The sequence below is a fragment of the Agelaius tricolor genome, unplaced genomic scaffold (assembly GCF_023055355.1).
Source record: "Agelaius tricolor isolate 1412-34295 unplaced genomic scaffold, bAgeTri1.0.p SCAF_16, whole genome shotgun sequence".
Classification (NCBI taxonomy): Eukaryota; Metazoa; Chordata; class Aves; order Passeriformes; family Icteridae; genus Agelaius; species Agelaius tricolor.
Window position 1 is genome coordinate 2,365,815 of NW_027269276.1, and position 11,970 is coordinate 2,377,784.

An 11,970-nucleotide genomic window follows, 5' to 3' on the forward strand; every position below is an offset into this window, starting at 1 on the left:
TATTTTTTTCCCCAGATTGGGCATGTTACATTATTCTTTAGCTGTGAATTATTCTTTAGCTGTGAATCATAGTTTTCTAAACCATTCTCAGATAAGCTCTTCATGCAAGTTATTACACATTCACCCTCTTGCATAACACCCAGGGAAGTTATCAGCCTAAATTTCTTGCAAAACAGGCAATGTTAATTTAAATAGTTGGGAGGATCACTAAGGCAACAGTAAGAGAGGGTCATGGGAATACCTAGATGATTAGATGATACAAGCTTTGCTTTTCATACATAAAAAGAAAATAAACATACATGGGGCAGAACAGCACAAGAGTTATAACAAATTGCACATGAAGAGAAAAGAACTTTCCCTAACAAAGATAGGAGAGTTAAAAGGATGGCAGAGAGAGAACATAGTTATGCACACACTCCTATTTAAATACTGATTTTACTTCTCTCCAAAACAAGCTGCGTAAAAGATGTTTTGCAAACAGAAAGAAATCCAAAGCTAGGATCAGTTCTAAGAGCTCTGCAGCCTTTCACAACTCCTGACCAGAAGAATTCAGAATTGTTTCTCTAGTCTTCTAAGTTTAGGTCAATTCCTGATAAACTCCTTTTCTCACTTCCTGTCTCAGTAACACGAAATCCAAGCAATCACACAAAGCTCCCCAGCCTACCTTCCAAAGGTCTGTCCAGGAGGAAGGGGAGTTCCAGGGGCTGGGTGTAGTGCTGGAAGCTTCTTTGGTACTTAACAGCCAGATGGGAGATGCTGTTGCAGAGAGAGGCAGGTGAAAATGATCCCATTTTCAGGATGTCTCCTCTGCTGGCAGAGTCCTAAAACAAGAGCGGGTCAGGTGTGAAGGACATGTTAGTGGAAGAATTCCCAATCCAGTTTAATACCCACAGCCCCTAAGAAGATTAAATAGTATTGTATAGATTTGGGTCTATCTCTGAACCTTTGTCTGCTACCACAGGTTATTCTCAGTGTGAGGACAGGTGATTATCCCCTTCACAAACTCCTGCACTGAAGCACCAGCCATGGACACGGATCAGCCTCACGGCCCTGGCAGCGGGTAAATCACATTTATAAACACTTTTAGACATGGAACACTTTGAGGCATCTCCTGTGGCTGACAGGCCAGATGCCAGACAAGCAGCTCTGCTGGTCTTTGCCAGTATGTGACCACTTTGCAATGCCAGAGCGAGGTTTAAAACTCATTGGCTCTTGGAAAATCCCTCAGGGCCTGTGCCAGGAGCACTGAAGTAGAGGGAAGGAGCAGGGACCTGGGACTCTTCTGTGGCACTGATATGGTGCAGCTCCACAGGGGAAGAAATAACATCCCTGGCCAAGGATTTAACAGCCACAGCAATCTAATCATCAGATTTATTGCAGGGGAATTAGAAATGTATGATTTGATTTGGGTCCCTCATGGCAAGAAGGACATCGAGGTGCTGGAGCATGTCCAGGGAAGGGAATGGAGCTGGGGAAGGGTCTGGAGTGGCTGAGGGAGCTGAGAGAGCTCAGCCTAGAGCAAAGGGGGCTCAGGAGGGACCTTGTGGCTTTGCACAACTCCTGACAGGAGGGGACAGCCGGGGGGTCGGGCTCTGCTCCAGGGAACAGAGACAGGAGGAGAGGAAATGGCTTCAGGCTGGGCCAGTGGAGGTTTAGGTTGGATATTGGGAAAATGTCTCTTCTGAAAGGCTTGTTCAGCAGTGGAGCAGGGCTGCCCAGGGCAGTGCTGGAGTCCCCATCCCTGGAGGGATTTAAAGCTGGATGGATGTGGCACATGGGGACATGGCTTATGGTGGCCTATGGCAGTGCTGGGGCAACAGTGGGACTTGATGATCTTAGAGGGCTTTTCCAGCTAAACTGTGCCTCCCTGATAATTTTAAAGCAAACTGTTGTCTGAACACACAATTTCAGGAGTACATCCCAGTTTTGCACTGCAGTTTATTGCCTCCCGCCCCCCACTCCCACAGGTACAGAAGCGAGAGAAGGAGGCGCACTGCCCAGCCGGGATGCTTATCCATAAACCCTTCTCCACACATAGCGGTCACTTGTGGTGCTATTTTACATGGGCACCACATTCCCTCAGCACGGCCATCCCACATTCCCGCTTCCCGCGCGGTGTCAGCCCTCACGGACTGCGTGAGGCGCGGCCCGGGCGGGAAGGGCCGCGCCATCCGGCCGGACGCGTTCCGTGCCGGACGCATGGCGGCGCGGCGCGCCGGGGTGTGCAGCAGCGTTTCCCTTCCGCCGCCCCGCTCCGTGCCCGCCGCCGCCGCTCGGCCCGGGAGCGCTCCAGGACAGCCCCGCTGAGGGCGAAGGCTCGTAGGGAGGGCTGGATCTCTGCCCGACCGGCAGGGCTGCTCCTTTTCCCTAGCGAGGCTCAGCTCCTGCCGTCTCCAGGCCTTGCGCTGTGCCCGGCTGGAAATGCCGTGCGGGGTTCAGCGTGTATTCACCTAATCTGTGCTCAGCCCCTCGTTCTGAGGGGGACAAGGGTAATTGTCGCTTCTCCCCGGGGTCAGCGTGAGGGGGCGAGACACGCGGCTCCCCGGGTGCAGCTTTGGTGGTGATTTGTGCCTTCCCTCCCCTGCAGGCAGGTGATCCCGGCCGAGCCCGTCCGCGAGGGCGGCCCAGGAGCTGCTCGCCATGCCCACGGTGGTGGTGATGGACGTGTCGCTGTCCATGACGCGGCCCGTGTCGGTGGAGGGCTCCGAGGAGTACCAGCGCAAGCACCTGGCTGCCCACGGGCTCACCATGCTCTTCGAGCACATGGCCACCAACTACAAGCTGGAGTTCACGGCCTTGGTGGTGTTTTCATCCCTCTGGGAGCTCATGGTGCCTTTCACAAGAGACTACAACACACTCCAGGTAGGGGGTGTGAACACTGAAGCAGTAAAACGTCGACATTTTTAAAAATCAGCCAACTGTGCTACCAAAGCAGGGTGAAGTTGTGTGATTTGGTATCATCCTGTGCACAACGTCTTGAATTAAGTGAGTTTGTCCTCATTTTAAGGGCAGGTGAAATGAGTGATTTCAAAGTTCAATCAGTGATTGAACTTTGCCAATTGCACCTTTGCAGGTGAGCACTGGGGTGTGGCTCATTGACTCTAAAATGGGATGGAGTTAAAAATGGGATGGAGGGTAGGGCTGTGTGATGAAGCTCCCCAAGTGGGTCTGTGGTGTCACTGGTTTTATGTTCAGTTATTGGTTTGCTTTTGATAAACAATGCAGCTGACAGGACCATTTAGAAAGGCTTTGGTAAAGCTGCTGTTGAGAGTGTGTAGATGTCAAAACAGTGCAATAGTGAGAATAAGAGATCTTAGGCCTCACAGATGTGGTGGGAAGTTGTGAGGAGGAAATGGGAAGGAGAAGGTCCAAGAGGGAAGTTTCACATGAGTGCAGTAAGGCACTGGAGCCTGTGAATCCAGTAAAATTTGTACATTTATATCTGACCCTCACATGCAGGGGGAAATGACACATTGCTCTCTCAGGGCACCATGGTTTGGGTTTGTCCATTGGGGAAAGAGATTTTTAAAGCTGTTCTCTGTTGTGTTTGCAGTTTAGCAGGAGGGTGCCAGTGCATCCTCTCTGATTAATTTTCACTTCCTTAAGAGTTCATTTGAGGAACTTTGCAAGCCAGGAGCCCAACCAGGCTCCTTTAGCAAGTTCATCTCACAGCTGCACCCTGATGATGCTGTGTTGAGTGTGAGGTTTTCATTCCTAGGAGAAAAGCTGCTTTATGGATGCAGATGTGAGTTTTGGGTTTGTCACTCTCTCTCTGCCAAAGAGTTTTTGTGAAATAAACTCCTTGTGGTCTCTGCTCTGACACCTGTGAGGATTTTCTCAGCTAAATGTTTCCTGTTAGGTGTTGCCTCAGGTTTTCATTTTTTAAGACATGCAAAGGTGTTTTTTCACTGTTAAAGAGCTGTGTTGATAATATTACAGTTCCTTGAAAGCCAGGAGAGCCTGCTGGGTGTGTCCTGGCAGGGATGCTCCCCCAACAGTGACTGTGGTGTTTGTCTTTGCAGGAAGCCCTCAGTAACATGGATGATTATGACAAAACCTGTTTGGAGTCAGCGCTGCTGGGGGTTTGCAATATTGTCCAGCAGGAGTGGGGGGCAGCAATTCCTTGCCAGGTATGGCTGATTGCTCTGGTTTAAGTTCACTGCATGTTTAGTTATCCCTGGCAGGGAGATTGGAACTTGGTGATGTTTAAGACCCCTTCCAACCCAAACCATCCTGTGATTCTGTGATTGATTCTGTCCCTGTGAGTTGCACATAGAAATGTAAATGTAATTTGAAGGTTTGGAATGCTCTTAGGCATGCTTTGTACAAAACCAGAAAGAATTAGTATTTTGGCTAAACCTGCAGTATGAACAGAAGGTGATCTTTATAAAAATATTCAGCAACAAAAAAACCCGAGACTGTTTCCTGCCCAATGTGTTCTTTAGTGCAGTGGATTGTAAAACGTGGCTCAGGAGCACTGTTGTGCAGGCCTGGTGTTTGGTCTGGATGCAGTCTGCTGTCCCAGGAGCCTCAGTCCGTTTGGAAAGGGTGTAGTCCCACATCAAGAGCCTCTCCCCTCCAGTCCTTGATGGTTTCCAGGGCTTTAACAATCCCAGCTCTCAACCAACAGCGTGGGGCTGCTGCTGCTGAGTGTGTTTTGATCTGACTTCTCTCCCAAATGAGTCATTTGCCATGCAGCTGCTCACACCCCCCATTCAGCCCTGCAAGCTCTCAGCCTTCCAAATCTGCTGCCTTTTATGGCAGAGTTTGCTTTAACCCTTGGTTTCTGAGACACTTGATTTAAGTTCAGCAATATTGCAGCTCGGTGAGCTGGGAAGATGCCTGAAGCAATATTCCTTGAGGAGAAAAAGGATAGAGATTTATTGGTTAGGCAGTGTTTCATCATCCAACACGGGCAAAAGGCACCTTGGGACAGCAAACAACAAGAAAGATGTGAAAACCAAGCAGAGATTAGACCTCAACTATTTTGTCTCTCACTTGTGCCATAGCTCACTTCACTGGCACTTCAGGTGCTGGGATGGTGGAGGGCACTGAGGAATGTACTGTGCAGCCTTGGAGTGGTGGAAAACATCACTGGTGAGCACCAGTTCTGAGGAGACTGTGAGAGAGGCTGAGGATGCAGGGAGAATACAAATCTGGATGTAGCAATTACACATGGAGTTTCAGCTGGATTTGATTTTCCTTACCTAGCAGCCAGAAATCATTCCTGCTGTTGCCATGCAGCATTGAAGGAGCAGCTCTTTTACTCCTCTGGAAGCTGGGTCACAGCTGAGTGTAAATAATCCCATTATTCAGTGTAATTAGTGCAGGTTTCCACAGGGATTGACTCTGGATGTGCAATTGAATGGAAAAGTGTGTGGTTTTGATATAGTAGTTCTGCTGCAAAATGGGAGCATAATGCAGCTGTATTTGCAAAGCATTAAGATCACTAATAGTACCCTTTTCTGAGGTTTCTGTGGCTTGAAGTGGAAGTTGAGTTGCTCTCCAGATTCTGCAGAAGAAATGGGCTTTATCATCCATTTGAAAATAAACCTGGAGTCCTTGAGTCCAGCAGCAAGAGGCTGGTTTTTGGCTGTGTAGCCACTGTGCTTCTAGTGTGCATTTAAATATATGAGATTCAAATGTTGGTGCAATTGCCTAATGCCAAGAAATCGTTTATTTACCATTCACACCGTGTAAACCACCAGGGTTCAGTCTTCAATTTCTCCTTGATTGTGGGGTTCCTTCTGGAAATTTTTCCCAGCTCGGTGGAGGAAACCCGCTGGGATAGGGAGTTTGGGTGGGAGCAGGTGCTGCAGGAAGGCTCCTGCAGTGTAGCTGGAAGTGTCTCACCGTCCCCCGTCCCCCGTCCCCCGTCCCCGCAGGTTGTCCTGGTCACCGACGGCTGCCTGGGCATCGGCCGGGGCTCCCTGCGCCACTCCCTGGCCACCCACAGCCAGCGCAGCGACAGCAACAGGTTCCCACTGCCCTTCCCGTTCCCGTCCAAGCTCTACGTCATGTGCATGGCCAACCTGGAAGAGGTGATGTTTTATTCTTTGTTCCATTGGGTAATTGTTGGTCTTGTCTGAGCTAACGGCCAGGTCAGCACAAAACATTCTGTTGATGTTCTTGTGCTTAAGGTTTAGTTGGCATTCTGGTGCTTAGTTCTTGGGTGAAAGAGAATTTAAGTTTTATTATTGCACTGTTATTATCTACTGCAACTGCTTTATTACCATAGTCTTTATAAATCGTGTCAGTTTGTCCCTGGGGAGTATTATGGAATTTTAATGTCTCTGTTTATATTACTACTGCATTAATTACGTTGAATGCTTTTGGGGCTCTTCTTAATCTACAGTTAAGTTCTTGAATAAATTACTTGTGTTGCACAGATGCTTAACACTTAAGACACAGTAGCTGTGTGTAGAAATCTGAGAGGGGAAAACTGAAGTCTCCAAGCCAGTGTTCAAAACATCTTCCCTTGGTTTTGAAGGAAAGGTGTCAATTTTCTTCCTCCTTTCTCTTTCTCTTGCAAATTTCAATCCCAGCTTTAAAAATCTTCACAGGAGTCAGAATTCTGCTGCATAAACATTTGTTTAAAAAGAAGCCTATTTGACTAATATTCATTAGATTAAGTTTTATTAATAGCATTGCTTTTGATTTGACACCTGTATTCTTGTGTCCTTCACAGAAGGGTTTTCTGCTTAGGCATCAGTTAGATGTCTTGCTTCATGGTCTCTGTCAAGGATGACTCTTTCGATTAAGCTGGTGGATTGAAGCACTGTTAACATCTCAAAATAACTGGGAAAATATTTAAAATAAATATTTAAAATAAATCATCTATTTCTGATAAGTAATAAGAGAACATTGCCAGGGAGACAAAGAATGTTGATTTATTTGGAAAGGAGAGAGAGAGAGAACAAAAAATCATGGGAGCATCCAATCAGATGCTTTTTGCTGTGTTGTGTATATTTTCTTTAAAAATACTGGTTAGTACAAAAGAGACTAAAAAGAACACTCAACAAAAATATTTCCCTTTCTTTTTCTACAGCTTCAAAGCACAGATTCCTTAGACTGCCTGGAACGGCTCATTGATTTAAACAATGGGGAAGGGCAGATTTTCACCATTGATGGCCCCCTGTGTCTGAAGAATGTGCAGTCCATGTTTGGGTGAGCACACTTGTAGATAACAGACCTTTGGGAAGGTCTCCAGTTGGTATCTCAAAAGGAAAACAAATACAATAAGAAATCTGGTGATATGAGATGTTCTAATTAAACTCTTTATTTTTTAATCTTGTTAACTGTAATTTCATCTTGGCCTTCACTGGTTATGGTCAATATTTATTTAGTCATTGTAACCAAACTGTAGCGTCTGTTTATGCTTGGCAGATAAAAGACAGTAATTTCCATAATTACTGTTCATTTTCCAGGAGTGGGATAATGCTGCTTTGTTTCATGATTTAGCAACACTAGAACTATTGAATTAACTGTAGTTTAAAAAGTTTTGGGAGCTAAACTAGTGTGCTTTAGACAACCTATTTTCATTTAATATGTATTATGTTTTCCTTAATAACTGTGTTCTAGAAAGCTAATAGACCTGGCTTATACACCATTCCATGCTGTCCTCAAGTGTGGCCACTTAACATCTGATGTGCAAGTATTTCCCAGACCAGAGCCTTTCATTATAGATGAGGAAATAGACCCCATTCCTAAAGCAATTAATACAGGTAACAAATCTTTGATTGCTTTTTTACTAAAGTCCATTTGATTTCTGCCCTTTCACTACCACCTCTCATCATGTGGAGTTATTGCCTCATCCACTTTGTCTCTGCAAGGATCAGTCTCTGATTGTGTAATTTTTTGGTGTATGTGTGACACCAGGGAACAAAAATATCATCCTGCTTCATTCATGTGTACCTGGCTAAAAGGCTGCAGTAGGGTAGAGGCACTTCCAGAGCTCAGGGTGACAACTTCTAGGGGTAGAGACTGGGAGACAGCCACAGGTTGCTTTCCATGAACATCCTCATAAGCTTCAGGGAAGAGAAATTATTTTTAAAAACAACTGTGCAAAGAAAAACCTTCCCAGCCCTCCTGTTAGTGGACACAGCTCCCATGAGTAGCAGGTATTTGCTTTTTCTCTTCTGGAATTTGTAAGACAGCAGTGGATTGTGTGCAGTGTAAATACCAAGGTGCTCAGTTCTGTAACTGTCCAGCAGCACAGCTCGTGGGCAGCAGTCTGTGTGTGCTGAAAGTCATCTTCAAAAGTTGTGTGTTTTATGTATTTCTAACTTATTAACACCTTTGCACTCCAGTTCAGTAAGGGTTCTCTTGTGCTACCTTTAGTCATTGCTTCAGAAAACCTGTTGGTGGTGACGTTAAATAGCCTCTGAATACATTTCAGTTATTTCCAAATATGACTTAAACTGTCTTTAATCTCATTTAAATCTGTTGTCTCCCTGCAGATCTAGAAATTGTTGGCTTTGTAGATATTGCAGACATTTCCAGCCCTCCTGTCTTGTCCAGACACTTGGTACTGCCCATTGCACTTAACAGAGGTGAGCAAGTTGGGTTTATTTGAGCAAAAACTACTTTAAGCTTCACTTGTAATGAGGTTTGGACAGGTTTTTTCGCTTTATCAAAATACCAGATGTCATAGTTGTGTGATTGCATTAAAATTAAAACCTTGACCACAAGCTCTCTTATTTTGCATACTGTGTTCTTTGTGAAGTTCACAGAGGGGCCAGGGTCCTTACAACATCATTATTAATAGAACATCTAAACATACAGTTCAGAATAATAATGAGCCATGAAATATGTGGTGCAAGATGAATATTTAATGCCCTTGAGTACAATGCAGTGGAACCTTTATGTATCATTATTGTGCCACTTTGCCCAAGCAGTTCATTCTGCAGCTGTTTGTTCTACAAAAGTATTAATTAACTCTTGGAGGCAGACAGTAAAGGGTGGTGTCATGGAAACAGATCTCTTGTGTTTGAATTTATTCTCATGTTTTCTCTTTGTTTGCTTTGATTCTTCCCCAGAGGGGGATGAGGTGGGACCTGGGATCACAGATGACACTGAAGATGAGAATTCAGCTAATCAGATTGCTGGGAAAATCCCCAACTTCTGTGTTTTATTACATGGCAGCCTGAAAGTGGAAGGCATGGTGGCTCTCGTCCAGTTGGGGTATGGAGCTGGATGTCTGCCTGAAAAATCTCTTACTTTGCTCATTTATACTTTATTTATAAATTATGCTTATTTATATCTGTATTCTGTGCAGAACTCTGCACTGCTAGACTAAGCTGTGGATTTGTAATTGCAGATTTGTTTCTGTCAGTACAAATTGCAAACATTGAGCCTCCACACAGTGAGAGGGAGGCACATTCTACGCAGAGAGGGGGAAGATTTTCAGCCTTTGAGGGTTTGCTCTTTTCCACAGGCCAGAGTGGTATGGAATGCTTTATTCTCAAGCTGATAGCAAGAAGAAATCAAACCTCATGATGTCACTCTTTGAACCTGGTCCTGAGCCCCTCCCATGGCTGGGGAAGATGGCACAGCTTGGCCCCATTTCAGGTACTGGTCACACTCCTCTGAGTAACTCATAACCATTCTGTGTGAATGATCTCGGCAATTCTTGGTTGCTAAGTCTATAATTTATTTTTTCACCCAGATGCAAAAGAAAATCCTTATGGAGAGGATGACAACAAGAGCCCTTTCCCTTTGCAGCCCAAGAACAAGCGCAGCTATGCTCAGAATGTCACTGTCTGGATCAAACCCAGTGGCCTCCAGGTAATGAGCCAGGTTGTGCTGCTTTACCTGGAGCAGCAGGAGCCATCTCAGCAGGAACTGCAGTCTGTGCATGTCTTGCCCATTTAGAGTAATTGCTTTATTGCTTTTCTTTCATTTTTATAAACACTGCCTCTTTACAATGTCATGATTAAAATGCAATCAGAAAGCATAGCTTGTTTAATGAGAGTTGTGTCTCCAGTGGAGCATCTGGCTTGGTTTATTTGATTTAGTATAATTACCAGTTATGTTTCTGCCTTTGTGAGCTGCAGTTTTGTCAATGGTCAGGATAATTTATCCATAAAGAGTTGGGGGTTGTTCTGCAGCTTCCCCCAGAAGCTGGCAAGATTTTTGGATTTTTTTTTTCTCTTTTCTGCAGACAGATGTACAGAAGATCTTGAGAAACGCAAGGAAACTCCCTGAAAAAACACAGACCTTCTATAAAGTGAGTAACATTCCAGGCTGGCTAAGTTTGATCCACAGTGATGGTGGTGCATTTGACAGAGGAGCCACAGTGTGCTCTGTTCAGGCTTGCAGTGCTCTGCAATAACTTACAGGCTGGTTAGGTGAGACAAGGGGGTCTCATTTCAATGGTCTGGCACTACATTTTGTGGCACAGATGTGTCATGTCTACAAAAAGTAGACATGACACAAAGTGCCCTCATGACCTCTGCTACTTCCATGGTGAACTTCTATGCTGTTGTCCAGGCAGAAATGAACAGGGATCAGAGAGGAATAGGAACACAGATGTCATTCTGAGTCTTGAAAATGTCTGCTCCATTTCATCTACAACTGAAGCAGAGAAAGACCAAGTTCCAGGCACATTTGGCCACACTATAATGATCCATAACCAGACTGTAGCTGGAGGTAATTATTCCTCTTGCAAGCTTAGTGCTGAAGCAGTTTGGTATTGCAGCCTCCAGAGACCTGAAGAATGAATACCCTGCCTAAGTGCACATAAGCACTGTTCAGTTTATAGGGAAGAAAAATCAATGTGTCTACATTTTACTGGACACTGTGGTCAAAGGCAGCAGTCAGTCAGTGAAGCCTAAGCTGGAGCCCTGCTGGGACACAGACAAAGCAGGCAGGTACAATAGCTGAATGCACAAAAGGAAGAAGTGGAGGTTTATAGGAAAGGATCAAGGGAAGACCACTGTCATCTTCAGCCCTGACTTTCTGTCTGTGAGCAGCTGGGCACTTTCCAGCAGCTGCACTGTGAGTAACATCACCTTTAAAAACTGATACAAGAAAACCACGTTTGATGTTGAGGCTTGGAGTGGCTTTAAAAGGGGTTTTGTGTCTTTGCAGGAGCTGAACCGTTTGCGAAAGGCAGCTCTGGCCTTTGGCTTCCTGGAGCTGCTGAAGGGCGTGGCAGACATGCTGGAGCGGGAGTGCACGCTGCTGCCCGACACCGCCCACCCCGACGCCGCCTTCCAGCTCACACACGCGGCCCAGCAGCTCAAAGTGGCAAGTACTGGGGCCTCGGAATACGCTGCCTATGATCACAACATTGCTCCTCTGCAGACTGACTTTTCCAGCAGCAGCACTGAGAGAATGTGAAGCCTCCATTTTGGGAGCTTCTCTAGATTAAGGCTCAAGCAGTTCAGATTTTCTTCTGGCCTGTTCAATCACTGTTTGAAGAACTTCCTATCCAAACCGGGAAGTTTTGCATCAGTGCTCTCTAAACAAAGGTAGCTCATTTGTGGTGGCTGTTAGTCAGACCTGGAAACTGTGGAAAGTGTCCCAAACCCAGTGGTGGTGTTGGATGATGGGTGGAAGTTATTTAGTACATGTGAGGAGAGAAAAAAATGCCGTTGGCAGCTCTTGGATTTTGGCCATCCCAAAACGTAGTTACTACACAATTGAACTTGCTGAGGAAAGTATCCTAAAAGGCAGCTACTACACTTTACACATCAACTTGATTAGTCCAAAGAAAGGTGTGAGAAGCACCCTGCAAGATCAGATACAAAACTGATTTTGGGATGTGGGCCCTGACTTTATGCCCAACTTGACAGACAGTTTGTACTAAGCATTATCACTTGCATTGCAGTGCTTTTGCTTCTGAAACTTGATCTTGGGACACATGTTTTTTTTATTTGCATAATACAAATAAAGAGTAACTCTTCATGAAAATTTAAGTTGGATTTGTTCCATTTTCATAGCAGGCCCAAAAGACTGACCTGGTGA

General features: G+C 45.4%; 1 protein-coding gene across 1 annotated transcript; it reads left to right on the top strand.

The window, feature by feature from the left end:
- Positions 1 to 2,183: 2,183 nt before the first annotated feature.
- Positions 2,184 to 11,921, top strand: INTS14 (integrator complex subunit 14). The gene is made up of 12 exons (XM_071441180.1): positions 2,184 to 2,489; positions 2,588 to 2,862; positions 4,023 to 4,130; positions 5,886 to 6,041; positions 7,049 to 7,167; positions 7,582 to 7,724; positions 8,460 to 8,552; positions 9,039 to 9,183; positions 9,437 to 9,570; positions 9,668 to 9,786; positions 10,163 to 10,228; positions 11,092 to 11,921. Exons 2-12 carry the CDS (start codon positions 2,641 to 2,643, stop codon positions 11,341 to 11,343), a joined length of 1,557 nt encoding a protein of 518 aa, XP_071297281.1. The 5' UTR covers positions 2,184 to 2,489; positions 2,588 to 2,640; the 3' UTR covers positions 11,344 to 11,921.
- The last annotated feature ends 49 nt before the right edge of the window (positions 11,922 to 11,970 follow it).

Excerpts from the sequence above, each read along its gene's own strand:
- INTS14 (XM_071441180.1), top strand. The coding sequence starts at position 2,641 with ATGCCCACGGTGGTGGTGATGGACGTGTCGCTGTCCATGACGCGGCCC. Across the intron at positions 7,168-7,581 it reads AATGTGCAGTCCATGTTTGG|AAAGCTAATAGACCTGGCTT; the intron begins GTGAGCACACTT and ends ACTGTGTTCTAG. Across the intron at positions 8,553-9,038 it reads GCCCATTGCACTTAACAGAG|AGGGGGATGAGGTGGGACCT; the intron begins GTGAGCAAGTTG and ends ATTCTTCCCCAG.